The following is a 26,280-nucleotide window of genomic DNA, read 5'->3' as shown; positions in this document are numbered from 1 at the left end:
TGTGCTATCTGAAGTTTGCCCAGGTTCCTTTGAGATGTGCCAATGAAGAGGGCATTGCAGTAATCCAGTCTAGAGCCGATGAGGGCTCTAGCTATGGTGATACAGTTCTGTTGGGTTAGGAATGGTCTGACAGCGTTAATCAGTTTGCCGTGGTAAACTGCAGAGGATGCGATGGCGTTGACCTGCCTGTCCATGTTGAGGCTTGGTTCAAGGTACACGCCAAGTGTTTTGATCGTTTATGATACTGTGATAGGGATGTTATCAATTGTGAATTATGGTATTCTTTGGCAAGTTTATTTAGAGTGAAGGGGGATCCTATCAGCAGGAGTTCCGTTGTGTCACTGTTTAAGCAAAGCCAATTATCTGCCATCCAGGATTGTATGGTAGAGTAGATGAGGTTGAGGGTGTTAGAGTCAGCTAGATAGTCTTCTCTGAGAGGTATGAGCACCTGGGTATCATCTGCATAAATAGTATATGAGATGCCCAGCGAGTCTAAGATTTTGAATAAGGGTCTGGTGAAAAGGTTATACAGCGTGGGGGATATGCATGAGCCCTGTGGGACCCCACACTTATTAGGGCTCGGGGTGGCATTGGCAAATCCGGAAAAGACCTTCATTACTCTCTCCTGAAGGAAAGAGTTGATCCAGTCGCAGGCCTTAGGAGAGAAGTTTGCCGTGGAAGTGAGATGGTGACATAGGGTTTTGTGCTCAACGAGGTCGAAGGCAGCGGAGAAGTCTAGTAGCAGGAGGAGAGCAGGTTTGTCTACATCTCTACGGTCATCCATTTGGTTTTTCAAATCTAGTAGTGCCGTTTATGTGCCATGGCAAGGACGAAAGCCAGATTGGCGAAGTCCAAGAAGGTGATTGTCCTCAATTTATTTTTGAATTTGCAGGTAGGCTGCTTTGTCCAGGATTTGTAATAGAAACAGAACCGTGGTGATGGGTTTATAGTTCCCTGGTGTCATTGGATCGAGAGAGGGTTTCTTCAGTAGGGGTCTCACCCAGGTTTCTTTAAGGGAAGTAGGTACATGGGCTGTTTGGAAAGACGAATTGATGAAAGCAGTAACAAATGGCGCAAGTGCTGGTGCACATTCTTTAATTATGTGAGCCGGGCATGTGTCCCCTTTGCAGTTGGAAGGCTTAATGGATTTTATGAGGGCTGTGACCTCTGTTTTGTTCATGGCAGTGAATTCAAATTTGGGTGTCCGGCTGTCATTGCAAGTGGGGGGTGCTTTGTGGGAGGCTATGAGGGAGGCGAGAGCTTCTTGATGGGCAAGAATTTTGGTGTGCAAAGTGTCCAGTTTGTCAAGCATGGCAGATTGGATTTGGTTGCACCATGATTGATCTTTAACAATTGTGGTGGGTGGAGATGAGTTCCCTAAAAATCACGAAGATTTCTTTGGTCCCTGATTTTGCATTGTTGATCCTAGTATTGTAGGAATCAGCTTTGGCACGAATGATGGCTGTTTTATATTCCCTCGCAATCGTCTTGAATGTGGTTTTGTTCAGTTCAGTAGGGTTTCTTTTCCATGTGGAAAGTGATACCCTTTTTTTGGCTCGGAGATCCACGAGTGCTTGGGAGAACCAGGCATTTGAATGCTTGGTTTTCTTGGCTTTTTTGGCTGTAAGGGAGGCAATGATGTCTACCGCAGTGGTAATCACCTGGTTGATGGTGTTGGCGAGGAGAACAGGAACATTTAGAAAGGGAGGTTGCAGAGCTGGAGCTAGAAGGTGCGGTAGTAGAGTGTCTTTAGTCAGCTTCTTGGAGCTCCTGGAAAGAGTGGCAGGGAGGAGGATAGAGGGTTTGGAGGGAGCTGAAGACGTGTCAATGTGAAAGTTGATATAGAAGTGGTCTGACCAAGGTAAGGGGGTGGTGGTGGAGAATGGGGATAGGACAGTTGTGATGTGCAACCCAGTCCAGTGTACAACCTTTATGTGAGTGGGCTTGGTGATGCTTTGAAGAAATCCAAGGGTGGCTAGTCCTTTCAGAAGTGTGGAGGCATTGGAATCATGGGTATCACCTTGGCCGAGATTGAGGTCACCGAGTAATACTACTTTGGATGTAGTTTCAAGCTGGGCTGGCCAATGAACAGAAATATGGCATGTTGCGCAGAGGGGCATGGAGTAGCCACTTGCCTCTAGTTATACATGTGATATGGTCCCCTAGACTGGTGAAAATCCAAACCGGATAGTGTTATCCTGGTGGTTGCAATTTTGTACAATTTGTGAAATCACTTGTTGTCTAGGTCACGCACTACAGTGTTGGGACTTGGAGTTCATTTGGAGCGTATCTTTAAAGTATAACATTTGATGTTTTTATTAAAAAGTCTCACTTAAGTAATTTTTTCCATTGTTTTGGGATTTTTGTTAATTGTTTTGTCTCCAAGTTGTAAGATTCTAAAGCTTCCTGAGCCCCCATTTTGTATCATTATTCCAAGAGGGGAAAGTGCCCCATGCCTTAAGAAGTGAAGAGTGGCGAAAGCCAGAGAAATCCCAGTGATTACCAATGGCAAATCAAAATCTCCGATCAACAAAATAAGGGGAGAGACAAGAGCGAGAAAACCCCAGAGAGGGGAAGGTCCCATGGGAACTGGGCATTCTCAAACTAAGAAAGCCTGGGCTACAAGACTCAGCGGCATACCGGTTTAGCCAAGGGTATAAAGAAGTGCATCAAGGAGAACTGTTGAAAACCTATCCCTAATAAGGGAATACAACCCAAGTATGTTCTGAACGAATTACAGCAACTTATCAAGGAGGTGCCAAGAGACTGTTCAAAGAGACTGGCACAAAGACATTTCTATAAGAAACAACCTGTAGAAGAGACAAATTTCACTTGAATTCTAGGCGAAGACAAAAGTTACACAAGGACCTCCCCCACCCAGGATGGCAGAAGGACCAAGAAAGGACAAGCACATGAGAAATGGCAAAATAAATAAAACAATGATGACCCTTCTGTGCATTATCACAGCTGTGAACACATCCTGCGAGTAAAAATCACACAAGTCGGTAGAACACGTCCACTGCCACTCGGATATGCTAGTCGCTTTAACAAATGTTACAGGAGAAGTGAGAAAGGGGATACTGTGTATCCCCTCAGCACTCCACATTAGGAGTTAATAAGGATAAAAAGTACCCCCCCCCCCACCCCTACCCTTAGGAACAGTAGTTCTCACAAGGACAATAGTGAATAAAAAGAAAGCCCAAATGGCTCTCAGAAACACTGCACAAAAGGTGCTGGGTGCTGCAAAAGTAAATTACTGATGCCTTAGGAAATATGGAGGAAGGCATGACTCCATAAAATAAGTAAAAACAATGAACAAGGTTCCCATAGTCTGAGCAAAAGAACGAGTGGGGGAAAAAGGATCCCACTCCCTCAGGAGAAGAGACAAAAAGATTGAGGAGTCTAGCAAAAACAGGCTGGGGGTCTCACAGGTAGAGGAGATTTGGCATAAAAATGAAAAATCTCCCTAAAAAGGTAAGCCCTTTCCCAGGGAAGGCTGTAGCTTTCATGGGCAAATAGGCAGTCTGTGTGTGTGGCTGGATGTTGGGACTGTGTCTGTATGGAGCCAGTCCACAATCCTGCCAGGTGAGTCTTGAGGGGCAGATGCAGTGGCAGAAGCAGCCTGTTATGTCCGTTTTTCTGAAGTCCACCTTGTTAGGCAGGATTGTATGTAGTAACCCTGTGGGAGACTACACCAGCCTTGTCCTCTTGGCAATAGGTAACCAAACCTTTGGTATAAATCTGTACTACACAAGTTGGTAGAGTGACTAAGCAGCCAGGCTTATCTCAAGGTGGGGGCTGAAAGGGGTCAATGTGAGCTGTAGGGTTGCAACAGAGTTTCACAGTGACAGGTATTCAAATAACACATACTCAAGGTTGCTTTTCTTGATAAAATAATTTATTAATTTAACGGCCAGTTTTAAAATAAGCCTTCTTTAGAAGGGAGCAATTGGCAAAAATAAAAATACACTTCCAACATACACTCCTTCAGTTCAATAAAGTAAGTAGATACCCTTTTGGATGGCAAACCTATCCCTACACCCTGAGGCGACTTCAATTGTCAGGTCACTTTTTACACTTAAATGGTAATACTTAAGTTGTGGCAAAAAGGAAAAGGTTTGGGACGGAAACAAGGGGTAAAACAGGTAAGCACTTTTGAACCCCACAATGCAATGTAGGTTAACTCTTTCCCAGCTATACAAGTAAGGTATGTATGACGTTTTGGAGGGATAGTTAAACACAAAGTCAGAGGGTAAGAAGAGTCTTTCAGGGAGCCAGGACAGCCAATGTCACTAGAGCAAAGTCTAGGAGAGCCGAGGGACTTCTTGAAGGTAGGTAAAAGTCTTGCACAATGTTAAAGAGTTTTGTTGTAAAAGAAATCACTGATGGGCCACAAGCTGTGAGGTTTGTGAAAGGCAAAGCTGCAAGTAACTCTGCAAAGGACAGCATATGCAAGTCTTCACTGAGAGCAAGCAAGCTACACACAAGAGGTAAGTACCCCTTAGTTCACAGTACCTTAGGTCTGAAGAAATGGTCCCAGCTGGCTTCTGTTCCTGTTGTAGTTCCTGTTGTTCCAGTGCCTCAGTCGTGGGGAAAAGAGGGAGGACGCCTGGGTCCTGCACTATGATTCGAAGGTCGGTGGCAGCAATGGGCACAATTCAGATCAGCAGCACTTTGTGGTTTCAGCTACTTGCGAATAGCACCACTGCGGTTCTTAGACACCTTGTGGGCTTTCCTTGCCTCTGGGTTCCAGCACTCTGCTGAGATGGCTCAGGCTTTGTCAGCCCTGCTTCGAGGGAGTCTGGAGGATCATCCTGGAGCTCGAGTCCGGTTTAAAACGATGCATTCAATTCTGGGGTTCCTGGCACTCGGTTCCTGCAGCAGCAATGGAAGTACAGCCAGCAGAGAGGCTTTTCAGTCGAGTTCATCTTGGGGTCGATCGTCCTTTCCGGGCTTCTCTAGTCTATGTCAAAATAGGAGCTTCAGCACGGCAGCAGGGCTTCAACAGGCAAACCAACAGTCCAGGAGGTGCAGCAAGCTGCTCTTCAAGTTTCTTTCTTCTGTTCCTTCATCCAGTGGTATCGACTATGCCTTCCTTGCAAAAGACCTTGCCTTTTCCCATTCATTCGCAGCCTAGCTGTCACACACAGCAGGGTGGCTGTCCTCCAAGGACAGCCAGCCGGTCAATCACCTTTGGGTGCATTCCTGTAACCTAGGAGACTAAGCACAGGGAGTTTCGGGAACCTCCCTTGCTTCCTGCCCTGCCTGACATGCTGGAGCCAGATGCGGGCTTCACCAGTGAATTCCGCCAAAGCTAAAATGAACAAAGGAACCAAACCTGGTTTGGCACACTGTTAGGGAGAATTCTCAACAATTTGCTAATTCCCTTCATGTTAGAGACCCCCAGCAACTTTGCTGGATTTTGAGGACTTGATTTTTTTTTACCTGTAAAGAGTGTGAGCCTTTTTCCCACTCTTTCATGTATTTTGATGTGTGTTTTACTCTTGTGTTCTTTGATTACGGAGTTTTAAGATAACTCCATAGGCATCATTTCATATGTGTTACACAGCACTCTCAGTGCAGTGACACAGGGGTGTCTTTTTAGACTTCCCAAAGGTTCAAACACCTTCTCTGGGATAAACTACGGTTTCCCAGAGAATGTTAAGTTAAATTGACTTTACTAGTCTTTTTAAATTCCTAGACCCAGCACACACTATCTCCCTATAGAGTGCTGGAGGGGTTACCTAGTACCCCCTGTGTCTAGAAACTAATGTAGCAGTCAAATGCTACCCTTTTCTATCGAAATGGCTTGTGTCAGTGGTTTTACAACAAACTAACATGATTTTTCCCGACAGCGAACACCGGTAGCTGAAAATCGCGGGAGCCATGTTTTTCAAGATAGAACCTTAAGCCCCTTTGTTTAAACAGGTCCCGGTCTTCTTTTTTCGCCATTTCTTTTTGGAACGGTCCTTCTAGTGTTTGTCTCTGCGCGCCAAACCAGGTTTGGTCCCTTTGTTTCTATGCCTTTGGCCGGCTTCAGGACTGAAGACCGCCTCTGGCATCTGAGTGGGCAGGAAGTAGGGAGATGCCCAAAACTCCCTTTGCCTAGTCTCCTAGGACACCCAAATGCACTCTGGTGTGATTGGCTGGCTTACTGTCCAGTAAGGACAACCACCCTGCTGGGTGAGTGGCAGCTAGGCTGGAATGAACGGGAGAAAACAGTTTAAAAGGCAGTCTCCTGGACTGGAAAGCAGAATCGACCACTGGAAAGAAAGAACGGAAAACGAGCTGGAAGAGGACGGCTGCTGCAACTCCTGATCCGCTGGTTTGCCCTGTGAAGTCCTGCTGCAGGTCCGCATTGCCAAGTTCATCTCGACAGAGAAGCCTCTTCAAGGAAGACTTCTTCCTTTGAGTTGGTGGGACCAATCAACTCGTAAGCCACCTGGATACCATTATGGGAGCGGTTAGGACGACGATCCCGTGCAGGAGTCCCCCAATGTCCTCCCCCTTGTCCCCACGACTGAGGAACAGTGAGATCTGCAGGAACTGCCAGGAACCAACATCTTTAGCTGCATCTTTTTGCTTCATATTAAAGTACTGTGCCAACTCGATTGAGAGAACGCCTCTCTCGCGGTAAAGGTTTGTGGAACTTTCCCAACTTGCAGGCTTTATCAGCGTGTGACCCAACATATGATTCTTTTTCGTACCAATTACTTCTGAGAACTTTGGTAAAGACTTTACTGTTTACTTCAAGAACTGCTCTTTCCTATCCAAGACACTAGTCCATTGACTTTGGCCTAGGCCTATTGAACTGAATCGAGTCCTATAGTGAACTAAAACTATTTGCACTGCCCAAGAAAGTATTTGTGTTCTATTCTGCTAACTAACCATTAATTATAGAAAGGGTAACATAACATTGTTACACGAGAAGTTTGACAATGGGGATACTAAGTAACCACTCCAGCACCCTATTGTAAGATAGTGTGTGCTGGGTCTATAAAGACGAAAACGTAAGTAAAGTCAATTTCACTTCACTACTCTTGGAAACGGTAGTATCCAATAGAAGGTATTTAAACCTTAGCAGAGATCCAAAGGATCTCTGACACTGCACTGGGGGTCTGTGCGTCACAATGTAAACAGATGATGCCTATGGAGTTTGTCAGACTCCAAAACCAAAATAAACACCATATTCAAATCAAGTAAAAATGCATGCAAGAGTGGGAAAAATGTCTCACTCTTTTCAGGATAAAAATTAAAAGTCCTGAAGTCCACCAAATGAGCTGGGGTCTCTAAGGTAGAAGGGAATTAGCACATTTCTGAAAATTCTCCCCAACATACCTAACGAGACTTAATGAACTATACCTTGGGCAATACAGAAACTCCAACTCTTAGTACAGGCCTGTACCAATCAGTAAAGGGGTAGCTATGGCAGAGCAGCCAGGCTTATTTTAGGAGGGAGAGAGGTTGTAGCAAGGTACAAAAGACTTGTAGCATACATATGGTACAAAGAAACCTGTATACACTGGTATATTTAAAAATAATGGATTATTATAAGTTAAATACAATATAAAAACCAACAATACTATTGTTAAGTAAAACAAAGTATTAAACACATTTAGAATAGCAGTATGCAAATCAAATGTGAGTAAAACCACATTAGACTTTTCGAATGGCAGTATGCAATTCAAGATAAGCAAGGTAGTTAAGTAATGTTACACTTATTCTATTTCAAGCAGTAATACAGTTATACCAACAATGTAACTTTCTAGAATAGTGGAACGCAATTCAAAGGTAAGCAATAACTGTTATAGTTTTCAGAATGGCAGTATGCACTTCTAGGGCAAATAATAACTTTGTAACTTAATGTTATAAAACACTAACACATAGCAAGTAAGTACTTTGCAACACTTGTAAGAACTCCTCCACAGATGCCTTATGCTTTAGAGGTACTTCTCTAATCTAGGGAATGATTGTTCACAGAGGCAGAAGGGGTGATACTAGCGGTCCAGTGGCCAACGGTAGGCAGAACAGGCAAACTAGGAAATCAGAGTTCCGGAAAATATCTTCTTAGAACAAGTAAGTACAGTATTTTAGAGTTGGTAAAAGGATTCATGGACTTCGTAGAGGGCTCCCTAGATGTATTCCAATGTTGGGCCTGGTCAAACGGTATGGACGAACTCCCAACTACACAAATCACCACCCTAGCCACACATGAGCGACAAAGACATTGGGTAAATATTACCTCAAGCCACCTAGTACCTGAGCAATGAAGAGGAGCTTGTGAATGGACGCCTTCATGATGCAGCAGCACAGGACTCGATCTCTGGATACTTGGTTGTGGGGACAAAAGAGAGCACTAGATGGGAAATTGCAGAAGCAGCCAAGAGGAAAGGCTCCAGCAAAATATTTTTCGGGGGCTTCCCACGGCTCTGGATTTGGCACCCTTTTCAAGGTACCAGATGAAGAACAGTTGTCATCTGATCGATTCACCTCGCTATCTCGGTCCAGCACTCTGGGGAGGGGACTTCAAGGAGTAGAATCTTCCTTCTGTAGGTCCGGCAGGGGTCCCCCAAAGTTTCAGCGAGATTTGTTCCAGGGAAGATGATGCTCAGCACTCAAAGGTCCCAGGGTATTGGTGGTTTGCAGCCCAGGAAGGTTACAGCTCGTGGTGGGATGGCTCGAAATGCAGGTCTTAAGACTGATTGGTCCCACCAGTTCAAGGCTCTGAGTCCTCGTCTTCAGACTCATGTGTTGCACAGAATAAAGGGCCAGCACAGGCAGCGATTACACAGAATGCACCTCTGGTCGCTGAAATCAGCTACATCCGTCTTCTCTTCTTCCTCATCGGATTTAGAACACATGCGACATTCAACCCAGTTAGGACTTTGTAGTTATGGCAACAGTTGGCGGACACACGCACGACAACGCGTGTTTTGTACCAACACAGCCCCTAAGGGATAACCTAGCTGATAGGTGCTATTTTTTCTTTATACAGTGTAGAGCGGTACAAGCCTTCAGTTAAGAAAGAACTGTGAACATTACTGCCTGGTGAGACCATACTGATCAAAGCCGGGTAAGTGTTTGAACTCTATCTGAGCTTGCCTCTTGAAACAGGTTACCGCTCTGGGGATCATGGGAGAAGAGCCCATTAACGGAGCTTCATTGCTTTATAGGTTAGACATTTGTATGAGCCGTTTAGGAACCATTTAAGGTCAGTCTTAATCATTATCTCTTTTACCATACCGTAACTTGTAATTTAATGCCAGTAGAGGAGCCTAGAAGTAATGTGTGATTGTTTACATGTTATAGGTGAACAGATAGATGAACAGTAGTGGGAATATTTTTACCATGAAAGACAACTCCGAGCCCTGAAGATGGATATTAATGATCTGAAACTCGCTGGCTAATTGGAAAAATTATTTGAGTTGACGGTTTATAAAAAGAACAAATGTGTACTTTTCTTAAGGAAAAGTGACCCGATACTTTTGGATTTGTTTAAAACATTAATCAAGTTTTAAAATTTGGAAATTGTCTAATGCCCAGGAAGATGGCATGAAGGGTTTCGAGAAATAAAAATAAATATATATTTTTTTTAATAAGAGTTTTCTGAACACGAGTCCACTGAACATGAAGATATGTTTTTTTTTTTTAAATGATTGACTGTTCTAGAATTACCAGGACGGACCAGATCTGTCCGTTTAGAGTGCAAATGTGTTACCTGTTGGACACAACAGGTTTTTCTGTGCACTACCCGCAATGCTCACCAGCCAGAGTTGAGCCTTGGGACTTCACAGATCCCCAGCTTATGGAACAAGAGGTTTTGCACTTAGGTTGCAGCCCTCCACTACAAAAAGTGTTTCTTCTCGCCACAAGGGTCGTCTTCCGCCATTGTGCTGAAATTGCCATCTATCATGGGTGCGCAGGTGAATGTAAATGCAGTGTAAATGTTTTGGGTGCTCATGTGAATGATGGAACATGTCTATGGGTGGGTGACTGGTGTTAAGATGGATTTCTGGAATCTGGCCTTTTGGACAGATTTTAGGGAGCCACCCCATTTATAGTGAACAGGGAACTCAGAGGTTAATTAAAATCCAATCAATGTAAACGTGGAGAGCAGTCAAGGCTATTCTCAGGAGAGTCTGAGTGAGGTCAGGGGCCCTCAATGAGTCCACACAATAGAACTGTGGCAAACCATGAGAAGACAGACCTAGGAATGCCCGGTTAGATGTGTTAAATGATAATTAGAAGAAAGGTGCCTCTGTCCCTATTGTTATGAGGGGGATTTCCCTACCTATAAACTAATCAAAGTGTGCTGGTCAGTCATCAACAGAAAAAGGCAGTCCTCAGTCTATAACCTATCTGGCATCGAGCCTACCACTATATTCAAATAAACTTAGCCCAGGTTACTCTCTCAGGCTTTCTTCGGTCAATGTTCAGAGGATTTCACTCTGGAAACACTTTTCTTTTAATTTGAACTGTTTGTGAAAACTTTCCACTCTCCCCTTTTAACTCTTCAGGAAAGTTTGAAACGCTCTTTAAATTAAACGTCTCCAGTCCTTTATGTTTGGGGATAATTTCCTTATTCGTTTCCCCATCACCTTAGCTACTTTCTATTCACATTCCGATTCACTTGCTTGAACCCTCCTGGTTCCATTGGATTTCCAAATGCCCTTTTTGCTAGACTCCTCCAGATTCCCTTTTCTATGGGGTCTCCCTAAATGTCTCATCTCTTGGGCCTTTCAAGCCCCTTTTGCGGTTAGTGCTTTTTATGCGTTGTGATGGTTTCTATCACATATTAACCTCTTGGGTTTTAAAGGCTCTCGTGACCTTTCTCTCTGTTCGTGGAGTTTGGCTCGCCACCGTCCGCCCTGGACAACCCTGGTACCTTCTATATTTCTGGGCTTGCTACAGTGGGGTTGTTGCAGTTTGCCTCCCTTTTCGCCGCTCTTGAGCTAGAAAAATGTCCGCTTCTTTAATGCTGCCTGGCACGGCAGACTCCTTGGTTCTTGTATTCAGAACGGAGGATTCTTTCCTCTGTTCCCTCCTGGTCTCTGCGCAGTTTCTCGGGTCCCTGATCCGCCACGGTTGTCGCACCACCAAGGAAGATGGGTTTCTCGTCTATGTTTCTCGTTCAGCTGCGTCACCTACATAGGCATCTGCTTCTCGGATACTGTCACGGCAAACTCCTTGGAGCTCGTATCCAGACTGGGGAGTTTTTCCTTTGTAGTCTCCAGGTCTTTGCGTGGTTTCTCGGGTCCTTGCCCCACCATGGCTGCAGCATGGTCATGCAGCCAAGTTGGATGGTTCGCCTGTCGTTGCATCTATCAGCGCCGGCCATGCAGTGTGTTTCTCCTCGCTTCTTTTCCACACAACCGCAGGCTCTGCAGTCTAGCGCAGTTCCGCCCCTCCAGGATGTCAGTATGCTAGGAGTTTGCTCTGCATAGGGTTCTCTCTTTCCCATTCATGATTCTTTGTCTCAACAGTCACGCTCAAGTACATCAAAGGGCCGTGTTGCTGTACATCCACAGCTGGCTTCAAATGGCCTCCAGTATTATCTTGAGCCAATAGTCAAAAAATGCTTTCAAAATTGGTTATAGGCCACATAGTCGTACCATTAGCTTCTTCTACTACCATATATGCAGAAACGGCACTGAACTGGTAAACTTTAAGGACATAACTTTCCTGGACAGACTAGAGGGAAGAATACTCAAATATACGCTGGAGCTACCCAAATCTGTCCCCATCAGTGCTATCAGACTGGAATTGGGCCTTACCTCCTGATGTGCACAATACACCAAAAGGAGCATCTCACTCTGCATCTCATCTCAAGGGGGGGTGGGGGGACTGGATTTACAAGGGCTGGTTGGGGGGGGGGGGTTACAGAGGGCCGACGATTCCAGTCTGGATTCACATATAAACAAAGTGCTAAAAAATGGAACACATCCTGCCCTGAAGTTCAAAAGGAGATGCAACACCTTTCTAAAATGGGTGAAGATAGAGGGGTACGAATCCTACTATGCCATAAAGAAAAAGACCAATCGTTGGGATAGGATGGAGGATATACAAGATCTGGGAAGACTGTCCTTATAGAGGGATAAGGAATTTCTGTATTTACTGAGGGCAGGCTGTAGAACATACATAATTAAATTCCCCTTGCAAGTATATCGCCACCAGTACTTCAACTTCCGTCTAAACTGCCTATCAACATTGGAAGTCATTGGAACAAAACTGGGTGTACCAAGGGACATGCGTAGGTGTAGGATGTGTGGCTCAGCAATGGTTGAAACATTATTCCATCTAGTAATGGAGTGTTCGAAGTAGAGTGACAATAGGATTGAGGTTGGGACCCTTCATCCACAGTACGACAGGTTCTACTGTCAAGTTTATGGGAGAGACTTATGCCAACACTGCATCTGTTATTGATTTTAGCGTTGCTAAGTTTGCTGCAAAAATGTTCAGTGATATCAAAATTGTGGGGCAACAAGGGATAGAGGACTTGGTTAGGATTCTGGAAGGTTAACTTGTCCTCTCTCCCTCAAGGTTATCCATAAAATTGATGAGCGTGAGAGAAATGTTAAGCATTGTCGACGATATGAAAGAACAGTTTTGCTTGAATCATACTGTCCATTTCGTTTTTTTCTTTGTGGTCTATTTAATTGTAACTTTAATTTTAATTCAAATGTTGCTGTACTGGACTGGTAATTTTATGTGAAATTGTGTAAGGTGCCTGGTGTACCAAAAACACAAATGAAAATTAAAAAAATTAAAAAATAATATATGCAGAAATTGTGTTTTTTGGTGTGAGTTCCTTACACACAGAGGGAAGTCACTCCAAGTGACGTCCTGATTTCCTTGACCCCCTAGGGAGGGTCTTGCTTAGCAGCTCCCTAGCCTCAAAGGGATTGTCTCTACCCTTTGAAGAAGCCTAGATTTGTCACAATTTACACATTTTGATAGGAATGTATACAAATATTTATTCTAGGCCTTTTACACACACTGATAAATAAAACTAGCAGGTGATATCGCACAATTCACAAAAGTAAACATATATACATTCACCATAGGTTCTTAAAATGCATTAACAAAACTTGACATGGGAGGTAAATTAATGCAGGAAAGATGGAGCCAAGTCATAAGGGAATTTCCCTAACTTCAGCAGTCCAATCCCCAAGAAGAATGGGGCTATTCTCCCCAGACTCAGGTCTCTGTAGACAAGTTCTAATTGACTTGTGTTGATGATAGTTCAACGAAGATAATCAAAAAGGTTACTTTAAGTAATGTGCTCTTAGCTTTCAGGAAATACTACCCAGCTTCAACTACCAAAAGGCAGTGGAACAGAAGATTAGGATACAAAAGGCCTGGTTCCCAATGCTATACTATGGAGGACAGGGGAGACAAATGCTTTGCGTGTACTTAAACCCTGACTCTGATTAGTGTTCGGCTGCGGCTCGGAGACATTGAAGCATGCAGGTTGTCTTAGTGGCATGGCACGTTTACCGGCATATTTGGGCAAAGCCAATTTGAGTGCTATTACATGGAGGCGTTGGAGGCCAGGGGCTGGGGGGTGCACTCCAATGGGGCAGGCAGCCTGGATATTTTCTAATTGTGGAATGGCATCTTTTTCTCGCATTAGGGGCAAATACAACATTAGTATTCTTACATGGGGGCATTTGTGGTGCAGCCACCAAGGACATGTTTTCTTATTTTGGCATGGAATGTTTCACTTGCGTTAAGGGAAGAGACAACATTGTCAGTGTTATTATATGGGGTAGGTGCATTAATGCAGCAAGCAAGAAGATGTATTCTTACTCTTGCATGGCTTTTTTAATGGCATTAAAGGAAAAGTCAACAAGAGTGTCCCTAAATGGGGAGGGAGGATACATTTGTGCAGCCAACAAGGATATGTATTCTACTGTGGCAGAGCATTTTTACTGTCATTAAGGGCACATTCAACAGGAATATGTTTCTTACCTAGTTACACTGGCATATATTGGCAGACCAAGTATGGAAACATTTTCTTATAAGTACTGGCATTATGGGCAAAGTTAACATGAGTAGGTTCTTATTTTGGAATACTGGCATGTATAGGTGCAGCCAGTATGGACAGGTATAGGCACAATCAGCAGGAATATTTTATTTTACACTGGAAGAATACAAGCAAATAGTGGGCAAAAACATAATGCGTTTAGAAATGCTCCTGTTCACTGTTAAGTACTTGCATCCAATAGATTCTTTCATATGTTACCCTACAAATTAAATTTTAAATTGTAGCTTTCTACCAACTTTTTCCACATAAGGTATGCTGTGAAATGCACTATTTATTTTTCTCCATAAAACAACCCCCAATGGTTGGTCTGGTCTCTCTCGCTACTGCTCATTTGGCCAGGGGCTGCTTGTTTGGGGGGGGTGGGGGGGAACAACCTTCACTTTGCAGGCTCCCCTAGGGCTGGGCCCAACTTCAGGAACCTTCTGGGGTGAGAGGAGAGGAAGCCAGATTGCAAAAGGGAGCAAACTAGAGGAGTGTATGAAATGCTGGTCTATGTGACGAGTCGCTTGATTCTATCACTTCTCCTCGGGGGAACCTTTGAGGCTAGGGTAGATGAGTCGGCTCTGCAATATCCTCCCTAAGGGTACAGGCAGGCAGGCAGGACCTCACCAGGAGAGACTCCCCCTCTGGGGACAATGACTTCCTAAGCAACATATCACTACTCCACCTTCAAAAGCATCCAGTGAAGAAAGATATTAAGAACAAACCGGAATATGTTATAGTCTTCCAAACACTCTAATTATACCTTTATATATGGTAATGGGATGAAGAAAATCACTGTAGGATTACATAGAATTAATCAAACTGAGAAGAGGGACTTTGACATTACGCAAGGGAAGTCATATGGCAGTGTCATAAAGCTTAGAGGCCAAGACATTGCGGGTGAGAGAACGCACAAGGTTTCGAACCAGCCGGGAGAGGTATGCTGATAGAAACTTGGACACCCAGCATCTGATGCTAGAGAGAAGCCAAAGTGCAGCTTCCGTGGCATTGGAGAGGAGATGCGAGAAACCAAGGTGGACTCAAGGCATCCTAAGCGTGAGCGATAGATAAGTAGTGGTGTGACCACAAGCAAGTCGTGGTGGACCAGGAGTTCCATGAACAATGTCGATTCCACTTTCATTGAGCTATCGCAGAGCGAACTTTCCGAAGAAAGAACAGAAACCATATGTGACACTACAGAAGAAAGGAGACGCCAACCCGACAAGCAAAGGAGGGGGTCCCAACCGGTAAGGAAACAGAGTGATGTTTATCCCTGAACAATCCAGTTAACAGGGAAAGCAGCAGAGCCAGGGTGTGGAACGAAGAGCATTACCGGAATGCTCATACTCGTCCCAGTCAAGATAAAGTGTCAAGAGTGAATGAAGAGAAAGAAATACACTTGTCCCATGAAAGGAGAGGGGCAAACAACTAGAATAAAACAAGGAGAGCAACAAGCAAAGAAAGCGTAATCGAGTGAAAGGCGGTTGAAACCTCGAAGAACCCAGTATCAGAACTGGGTGATTTGATAAAAGGAGTTACCAAGAACTATTGAACTGGTGAAACACCACCTGAAAGGAGAAGGGAGTACTTCTCCTGTGCTTTTATTGTAATATTGGTAGGGTTAGGATAGGTTAGTTGTGACAGTGGACTCATCTTGATTTGGACCCTCACTGATGACCGATTTTCCATCTCACTGCTGATATTTAATAAATGAAAGGTGAAAACTTCCATCTATTCCTTTGCTAAGGGTGTTCCCTTCCTAACAAAACCAACTAAGGTACTTGTCAGAGTGTTCTTCTTCTGACCCGCCAGAGCTAGAAAAGGATATTTATTTTTAACATTGCATAGATCATATCAGCTTTCAGTGAATATTCATCTAACATCTCTAGGCAAGTCATTTAACCGTTCTTCCAGTTTGTCAAATCAAGAAAAAAAGTATTAGTTTGCAAGGATATGAATGTGAATGTGTAAGACATTTTGAACATGCAATCCCTTTGCTCATCCAATAAGGAACACAGCCGTAGTAGGTCAAAGGAAGCCATTCAAAGAAAACAAGCATCTTGTTCATATCAGAGGTCACAGGCAAGCCAATAAAAGTAGGTTAGGTCAGAGCAAAGCAAGTTATACCTGGTCGTGTGGTAAGTCCTCTGTCTGCGGCTGGACGAGCATCAACTGGTTCAACTGGGCAAAGTCAGCAAAAAAAAAAAGCAAAGAAGAAACAAACGAAAATATGTATAAGTCAATTATTCTCAGGAAAGGGTTTAGCAGGAGTGATGCATGCCATTTACTTTAAAAGGGAAAGTGGTAGCAGGAGACAGCAAGCAAGCACATGGTTATCCACAAGGAAAGATGCAGAACATAACTGCCAATATAAGCGCTAAATCTATATTTATTGGTCATCCTGCTTAGACAAAAAAAAAAGATGTAACGCAGCAAAGTATGCATTAAAGTTGTACAGTCAAGTTTTGCCATGCATACATGCTTAATTCTCTTGGTCAACATTCCTGCTGACAAAATCTACACACTGCCTTGTAGTAATTTGTGTAGAATATATCGACTTCCAATATTTCTCTGCTCAGGAAAAAGGGTCAACACATTTATATAAGGGGCTGCATGGACCAAGAGAGTGTAATTTCAAATCTGACATACTATTTGTACAAAAATCACAGGATTGCATACAAGTTGCTAGAAATCAACTATTACTAATGACTAAGTATTACCCTTATTTGTCCCTCAGATGCGATATGGACATCCCCCTTGATTTAGGTGCTTTGAAAGAGATCAGGATGAAACATGCAACTTTATGACTTTGCGTCCCATAAATATCTCAGCCATGCACTTTCAGATTGTGCCAAACTTTGTATGAAAACTTCTTAGTATGTTGGGAATTAATGGAAACAAACCAGTAAAACATTCAAAACAATTAAATGGAGCATCATGATGGGACTGAATGTATGGAGAAAATCCATGTAAGTGTTTAGGCACGGATTGCCAATCAAGTAGCGTGGATATACAATTACACATTCAGCCTATGCCCATGTCTGTTCCATCAAAAACAGTTTGTGCTATGAGAAACTGACTAAACCTTTTAAAATGCCCATTGATCCACGGTTAGGGAGCTTTTAGTCCCTTTAGGACTTAAAAAGACTATTTGGCAATACAGAGCTCCAACTTCTATTATAGGCCTGTACTACTCAAGGTAATGGTACTATGGCAGAGCAGCCAGGCTTATCTTAGGAGGGAGAGAGGGATGTAGTAAGGTACAAAGAACTTGTAGCATACATATGGTCTAAAGAAACAGTTACACACTCATAAGTTACACCAAAAAAACTGGTTTATTTTATATACATACTGGTTTAATTATATATATATATATACACCAGTGGTCAAAGTGTATGACAAGAAGTAGTGGAACAATGTTCCCCACAAACCCCATTGCCATGCCCCCTCCAAAGCACAATACAACCCCCCCAAACAAAAGCGCACTAAAGCACACGTTAAAACCGCTTCCTAGACTTATTTTAAAACGTAACCATTCCGGAACAGTTTCTTTTTAAAATAAATGTATAGGGACAGTAAAACGTAATTAAAAAAAAAGTAGAGGAGCACTGCTCCCACCCACTTCGACCACCGATATACACAGACAAAGAGCAATCTTGAGAAAGGTAAGTACTATCACAGTTCCTAAACACAATGTAAAAGCAAAATAATACTTCTGGTAAATAAACCACAGTGCAAAAGACTTATTCATTTTTATTTGTGCATTTGGTTATAAAATAGACCTTTCGCACATGGTAAACCCTTAATATCACATTCACTCATCACCACAAATAATTACAATGTATTACGATTATTAAATACTATCCTAGTACAATAAGACAAGTCATCTCATATCGCTGAAAAACCATTAATAAGCATATAATAAAACATTCAGAATACATAAAATGCAGGTGTGCAATTATTACTCAATTGTTAATCTAAAACAGTAAAACGAGGAGTCAATACAAAGGTGCTTCTGCGATAAAGTGACTGTGCCTCCTTCCATGAAATTCGTATGTAGCAAGAACACTGGCGCATAGGGCGCGGCATTGATAGACAAAGATTAAAGTGTGAGTGCAAAAAGTCTCAATGCCTCCTACCAGATGTTCACTGTGGCTGCTGTGATTACCAGCGATTCTGCCCCAAATCTACAGCTCCAAAATTGATGCGTCAGAATGGATTCCTCCTTACCTACCAGTCTATGAAAACCTTTTAGACCTCCTTTCAGAACCGGGCACGAGCTGAGAACATGGCGACTGGTCTCCATCGATAGACTACATAATCTGCATAGGCTTTAATTATGTGGGAGATTCGACTAGCCACCATCCAGTATATTCCTGAGTAGGGGAGATGTTAAATCGAATATAAGCAATACATCTTCTCAAGTTGACCAGACACAGTTTGATCAAGTAGGTACAGGGGAGATTCAACAAATATCCTTGGGTGCAATATTCGTGATAACTTTTCTTAGCCAATATTGTATCCATGTCCGCTTTCTCACAGGCTCCTGCTTTACTTTTTTAATAGCAGATGTGCGGTAGGCGAATCTAAAGCCTGATCCAAAGAAACACCTATATTATTCAGATGTGTCAATGCTGCTATTCACAATTCCAGAAGGAAAGAGTTGGAGCTCTCGCTCGAAAAGTGGGAAGCGACGAGACCCAATAAAGAATGCTGCGCAAGCTGTAAAGATTGTAGGGTAAGAAACCGCTTGCAATGCTGCAGGAGACCAAGAGCAAATTGAAGACTGGCCAAGTTCGCATCTTAGGGCCTCAACCGACACTGTAGTCGGTACACCCAACATAGATCATAGCAACTTTCCCTCGATTTCTTCCAAACAAAATATGTGACGTGTGGAAAGTGCTACCAGAACATAAAGCACACCAGGGATGATACTAGTACGATAAATACTAACAAGACCCTCCACTTTATATCCTCCTTTTTTGACTACCAACCTTTTTATGAGATGCCACTTTAACACTTTAGGTATTACAAAGTCTCCATAAAAAGGGAGTGCAGGACTAGATTTGATAGGCACACCCAGGTAACAGTTATCCACCACGTCAAGGCCCATATAATCTATTTTCCAATTAAATGGCATTCTTTTAGTGGTTCTGCTTCCAATAACTACAATTTCGGATTTAGAGATGTTAGTTTTCCAATAACTACAATTTCGGATTTAGAGATGTTAGTTTTCATGTTGTTGGCAGAGGTATAAGAGGATAGTGCATCGATGGAGTGCTGTAGTCCTATGGGGGTGTAGTTGAGCAGAGCAGGCTCATCGTCCTAGCCTAGCTAGGGTACAGGTACACCTCCCATTAAAGGTGTAAAGTTTCGAGCAAGTTCTCATTTCCTCATCCATATCGGAGGCATACAAGTTGAATAAAAGGGGTGCAAGTACGCACACCTGTTCAAGTTTCTGGTTCGTAGCAATGGACTGGGTATTAGCACCCTCCAGGTTCACTCCTATTATGACAGAGGTGTCAGTGTATATAGTTTTCGTATAATGGAGCAGCAGAGCATGGATTCCCCACCGGCAGAGCTCGCTCAACAATAAAGGGCACAAGACAGTCAAATGCCTTTGAGAAATCGATAAAACAGTTTCCCATTTGCTCGACTTGAAACCTCTGCCATAGCGTGGTGGTGGGCGCAGATGTTGAGAGTGGTACTATGCTCTTTTCTAAATCTTGTTTGAATCTTTAGTATGCCCTTTCCCTCTGCCCATAAGTTTTCAGAATAATATAAGAACAGATTCTAAAGACTTTTACAATGGCAGTATGTAATTTAAGGTAAGTAAAAACCACTTTATCGACACTTTAAGTTCTTCTGTTTCATGAATAAGATGAGGGTACAAGATCAACATAAGCAGGTAAGCACTTCACACTACTTATAATACTTTGTTTCAGGAAAAGGTGGTAATGAAACAATACCAACACATGTCACGTTACTTTGCAATCCTTTTACAGAGCCCAATACTGTAAGTAGTCCATCCCTACCTAGTTATGAAGTCTTTCAGAGTCAGATTGGCGGTCAAAAAGGCAAGGCATAAACTGTAGAAAGTCAAGAGTTCCTGTGGAAATCTTCAGCAGCAAGTAACAGTTTGTGTGGGTCAAAGGGCTCAGGGACTTCGGAGAAGTCTCTATGAATGCACACCAGCGTTAGGCCTGGGCGAACACGCAAACACACCAATAACCCCCAAACAAAACAATTACCCCCTCAACAATACAGGAGTGGCAGAACCACTCTAGCCAAGTATTACCTCGAGTCTCACAGTACCTCAGCAGTGAAGATGATGCAGGTGGACACCCTCACGATGCAGCAGCTGCAGACCCGGTCTCCTGTGTCTTGGTCGTGGTGACGAAAGGAGTGACTCTGGAAGGGATTTCGCAGCAGCAGTCAGGTGCAAAGGCTCCTAGCACAGGATTCTTCATAGCGTCAATTGGTTCTCTAGTTTTGGCTACCTTTTCATGATACCAGATGAACAGTTAGTGCCTGGTCGATTCGCCTCACTTTTTCGTTCCTGCACTCTGGTGAGGGGATTGTGAGGAGTGGAATCTTCCATCTGGTGGTCCGGAAGGAGACTACCAAAGTTTCGGGAGGATTTGTCCTTTGGAAAACTATGCAATGCAGGATAGTCACAGGGTTTTAGCGGTTTGCAGCCCAGGTAGGTTGCAGGTCGTGTGATGGCTTAAATTGCAGGCCATTTTAGGACTGGTTGTGCCCACAAGCACAAGAGGAGTCATACTTCGCATTAAAGAAAGGGTCAGCACACCAGTGGTCACTCAGCAGGCGTCGTTGGAAGCAGCAGCAGGCTTCTTCTCTTCTTCCTTTTTGGATTTAGTTTCATTAGTCGACTCTGTGCACCAGGAATCCAGCCTCCTATCCAGGCACCCAGCCAATCAGCACTCCTGCTACATTTAGACTTGACCGGGTGGATGATCTTACAGGCCAGCCAGCCTCCCAGTTGGAACTGGTTCTGGGCAGGCATGCCAGAAGACAAAACGACAGATTTTCAGGACCCTCCCCAGGCTTCCTGTCCTGACAGACACTCTGGAGTCAAGTCAAACCAGGACCTCCCCCACCCAGCACAGCAGCGGAAGAACCAACTAAGGACATGAATACAAGAAATGGCAAGAAAAAAATACAGGCACCATTTTGGGTCAATGGTGACCCTTCTGTGCATTACCGGGGCTGTGAACAACCTGCAGGTACACATTGATATAACACTTCCACTGCAACCAGCCATTAAGGCATGCGTGTCACTGTAACAAATGTTACAGGTGCAGTGTGAAATGGGATACAGTGTAACTCCTCAGCGCTCCCCATAAGGTGGTATGTGCTGATCTCACAATATAAAATGTAGAAAGGATAAAAAGTATCCTTTTACCCATGGGAACATGAGTTCTCACAAGGAGAATCCAAGAAAATACAAAGGGAAGTCCAAGGGACTCCTCAACAACACTGCACAGAAAGTGTTGTGTGCTGCAAAAGTAAATTACAGATGCCATAGACACTTGGAGGAAAGTAGTACTCCAAGGGAAAAGTATACAAAAGGGGTACAAAAGGTTCCCATAGACAGAGCAAAAGAATGGGTGGGGAAAAAGATTCCCACTCACTCAGGAGACGGACCAAAAAAATGCACAAGTCCAGCAAAAAGTGCTCGGGGACTGGCAGGTGAAGAAGATTTGGCATAGAAATTAAAAATATACCCAACAAGCACAGTCATCTTAAGTATCTCAAATCTTGGCTTTGCAGTGCTTACAACCACAACTGGGCTGGGAGGACAGCTCAGAAGCAAAGCACTTGTCTTGGAAACAAGAAAAAGAAAACAGCAGCATGTGTTTGAAATTGGGTCCTGTGCTTAAAGGTTGAGCTACCACATCAAGGGAGACAAAAAAAAAAAGTGTAAATCAATTTGTTGAACAACTTATTAGTGTAGGTTATGTTCTTCCAGCAAGCAACCGTTAGGGAGAATGTTCATTTCTAGTGCCAATTCCCCTCAAGCTGAGAGACGCCCAGCACTTTTGCTTTGCTTTATTCTTCTGAATGAGTGTGACCTTTTACCACTCAATTCGTTTTACTCTGAGATGGGAACCCTATTTTTCTGCTACTGTATTCTTTTTTAATTTTAATGGAGTCACGTTTTCCTCCATGTTTTTCACCACAGGCATCTGCAATAAATTGTTGCTGCACACAGCACCGTATGTGCAGTGTTGCTGGGGAGCCCGTAGGACTCCCCTTCCTATTTATGACTTTCCTGAGAACTCCTGTTCAAGGATAGTAGGATACTTTTATGTTACTTAGCTTTCTTTTTGTGGGATCAGCACACCCCACCTTATTTTGAGTACTGAGGGGCTATACAGTAACTGCTTTCCCAGTGCACCTGTTACTTTTATAGTTGCAATCACAAACAAACCTAAACGGCTGGTGGTAGTGGATACCTTTTTACCATTTGTGTGTCAAGTTATTCACAGGCTGTTTTCACAGCTGCACTACAGCACCCATGGTTGACAATTATTCCCAAAATGCCCCAAGTCCTCTTTAATCACCACTTTGTGTGTTCCTTCTTGGCCCTTCTTTGACCATTCCAGGTGGGGGTAAGGTTGGGTTCTATGAGTTATGCCTTTGGCAGGATCGCTTTTTGAAGCCCACCAATTCTCTGGTGTCTCTGCTGAGGCAGGAAGTGAGGGAGGAGCCCGAAACATCTCTGGCCTTTGTCTGAAGTTATGCCTGGCCGGAACCAGTTTGAACTACGTGGCTGGCTTTCCTGCAAAAACAGCGATCCCCATGCGATTGACAGGTCCATTTCACTGAATGAATGGGTCCCTGCAGACGGTTAAGTCGACCACTGGAACGAGCACCTCCATTAACCGCAGAAGCACAGCTGAAGTACTGCTGCTGTTCTGACCCTGTGGCAGCACCAACAAGGACGACTTCCTCCTCTGAGCTGGTGGGCATAACCAGCCTCAAGACTCTTCAATTTGAACCGTCCTGCGACCTTCCAGGCAGCAGCATCCCAATACCCAGGCTGCCTGGACCACCTTTGAGTGCATCAACTTGCCGTTGATGGATCTCAGTAGAACTTCGGTGGCATCCAGAACCGCCAGAAGCATAAATCCTCTCTTCCGGGTCCCCTCACCCGAGGGCAGGACCCGAGAAAAGAATAAGATTTGAACCAGCAGTGAACGTCTACTACTGGTGCAGGGAAAAAGCACCAAAACCACAAACCGACGTGGGACTAAGAATTCTTTGCTGGCGAGCACTTGGACTACTGCTTCAGGACCCCATCCAGAATGCCCCCTTTCATCACCATGACCAAGGATCAGGAGACCGGGCTTGCAGCCGTGCATCCAGAAGGTGTTCAGCTGAATCATCAGCTTCACTCAAGGCACTGTGGGGCTGTTGGTAATCTTATCTGAAACCATTTGTATCGCTCCTTTGCTTTGGGAATACAGTTTCTACGGTTTGGGTGTTCACCCATTTGCAGTCGCCCAGACCTAACAGCTTGTGCCTTACAGGAAGGCTTCTCCTAAGCTCCTGTGTACTTTACAAAGATAAACTATCATGTTACATACCTGTGTTAAGGAGATTTGGATCAGATATATTTCTTTCCTTTTGACTTTGGCAATGATTGTTCCCTTACAGTAAATCTTCTGATTGGCTATTATATTGCAGCTATGCAAAATGTTTGATGACAGGGAAGAAGACCCACCCAAGAAGGAGTAGATGCTGAGCCAGCATGATGGGGGGGGGGCAAAGCAACCACGGCTACTCCTCCCCCTCAAACCACTGACCCCACAACAGAAAGCCTGGGATTTTACAGTGAAGGAGCTAAAAGCAGCAGCAGGATATACCAATCCGTTTATGCACCACGCGTGTATAGCAGCGAGGACACGCTTAGTGGCGCAAAGAAGAGTATAGAGGCTATAGGTGATGAACGCAAGGCGTGCAGTGACCTGCCATCGAAACTAGAGGGTTACAACAAAGGGACAAGGGGACGTAATAGGGATAATAAACTGACAGTCAAGCCAAACAAGTGGGTAGGAGGACAGACACTGCTCAAATTAGACGGAAGGGGTGCAGTCTAGCATAAAAGCGCAGAGGAGGAAGCTCAGAGATGCAAGTGGAAAGAAGAAGACAACAGAATGGGCAGAGATAATGAAGGATGTGAGGAAAAGGGATAGGGCAGTGAGAGGAACAGAAGCAGCTGTAAAGGGAGAAAGAAAGCAGAAGAATAGAAAAGGGAAGAAAGAGGAAAAGATAATGATGTAGAGGAAAAGTCGATGATAAAAGCACAAGAGGAAAAAGAGGCAATCGCAGATGAAGAGGAGGAAATTAAGGCCCATTAAAGAGCATCAACATAGAGAAGGAGAGAGGGACAGGAACGGGAACGAGAGAGAAATTAATAGTTACTCACTGTAGTGACCAACGTACTGCTAGTCCATAGTTCCCTTTCCTCCATATTGCATGGGCGATTACATCTGAACATAGCCCCAGGATGGAGAGGTGACCCTCCTTAAGTGAACAGGTTCCTTACAAGCGCCTGTCCGAAGGCCGCGTCTGATTTAGAGCCGGCGTCCAAACAATAGTGCTTACAGATGCCGAAGGGGTGGCCCAGGTGGCTGCCATGCTGACGACCCGCCACGGTCCTGCCGCTGGAATTCGATGACCGTGGCCCTAGCTTTGACAGCATGGGAGTGCAGGTTAGCTGGAAGTGGTTTGTGCTGCCATTCGTAGGCCTCCTTGATGGCCGAAACCATCCAGCTTGCTATAGAGGCCTTGGGTGCCCGATAACCGGGCCTTGGCCCCCCCGAAGGTGACAGAGCGTCCAACTTGCGGAAGCTCTTGGTCCTGTCCAGATAGAATTTTAGGGCATGCCTGACATCCAAACAGTGAGCATCGTGCCTAGGATTGGCAAAAAACGTAGGTGTTAGGACAGTTTTTCTGAAGTGCTACCAACTTCATCAAAACCATTCAACTGAGGCAATACAAGACTCCACTCTTCGTATAAGGCTGTACTACCCGAGTACATGGTAGCGTAGACAGAGCAGCCAGGCTTATCTTAGGAGCGAGAGAGGGCTGTAGAATCAGTACAAATGAAATTGTAATACAAATGGTCAAAAGAAAAACACTGACTTACTATGTATGTAAAAATATATGATTTAACTACAGGTAGGCCCAGATAAATCTAGGGTTATTTATTCATTCGCATTTGTTGAGCATGCAGCAGCCCAGAGGCATAGTAAGTACCATCACACATTATATGAAATCACAATTATAAAAACACAACACTATACTTGAACTTACACAGACTCAAGTATAAATCGTATTTGAAATATTTAACAGTAGTTCTAGGGAAGTCAAAACCTTTTCATACACATTCAGTAAAGGTCACACATATTCTTGGGGCGTAAAAACCAATGGGTACTTTCACAATTACATTCAGTAATGCAAGGGCAGTAGAGCCTACTAGTTGTACAGTGACTCCCGCCGAAGATAAAAATCACAAAAAGGAATTTCCTGCCCTGGATGTCAGGGGAAGGAACAAGAAAGGACAAGAAACACTAACATGGCGAAAAAAGAAGACAGGGCCATTTTGGTAAAATGAGTACCCTTAGGTGCCTTTATTGCAGCTGGGCACACAGCCCGCGGTAAAGGTGCACCAAATTAATACAAGGTATCATTTCCAGCAGCCATTGAAGGCAAGCTTGTCCCTGTAACAGAATTGTTACAGTTTTCGTGTGAAAGAGGATACTCAGCATCTCCCCAGCACGCCACAAGGTGGGGTGTGCTGGCTTCACAGAATAAAATGTAAAAGGGATCCAAAGATCCTTTCTACCCTTGGGAACTGTAGCTCTCACAGTGTTAGCAAAAGAAAGTTAAAAGGGGAGCCCCTAGGGCAACCCAGCAACAAGAGGCACTTATTAGCAATAAGTTGTTAAAAAGGATAACTTTAAAATACACTATGAAGAGTCAAACAAATGACACCCATAAAAAGAGTAAGAGATTCTGTGAGTGTGGAAAAGTTTCCCACTCACAGAGGTATCAAGGAAAAATATCCCACTAGTAAAGCAAAAAGTTTTGCGGTTGACCCAGGTCAGGAAGATTTACCAGTTCTGTGAAAGTCGTACCCAACACTAGGTAAAACTATCTCCTTGTTTAGATGAAAAGCGGAGACGACTAGGTGTTAGGGAGAATTCTCATAAATGTGC

The 26,280-nt window shown here is 43.9% G+C and overlaps 1 protein-coding gene across 4 annotated transcripts in view; it reads right to left on the bottom strand.

Moving 5' to 3' along the window:
• APP (amyloid beta precursor protein) overlaps window positions 1-26,280 on the bottom strand; it is a 682,213-nt gene that overhangs the window by 61,521 nt on the left and 594,412 nt on the right. For 2 of the 4 annotated variants that reach the window (XM_069636377.1, XM_069636379.1), the window contains one exon: window positions 16,157-16,210. The exons of the other annotated variants lie outside the window; for them this stretch is intronic. In XM_069636377.1, coding sequence (XP_069492478.1) covers window positions 16,157-16,210 — 54 coding nt within the window. The remainder of the gene's footprint in view (window positions 1-16,156; window positions 16,211-26,280) is intronic. 4 annotated transcript variants of the gene reach the window in all.

The sequence above is a fragment of the Ambystoma mexicanum genome, chromosome 7p (assembly GCF_040938575.1).
Source record: "Ambystoma mexicanum isolate Mex_15411 chromosome 7p, UKY_AmexF1_1, whole genome shotgun sequence".
Lineage (NCBI taxonomy): Eukaryota > Metazoa > Chordata > Amphibia > Caudata > Ambystomatidae > Ambystoma > Ambystoma mexicanum.
Note: the sequence above shows the minus strand (reverse complement) of the source record. Positions and strands in the feature narration are given on the sequence as shown.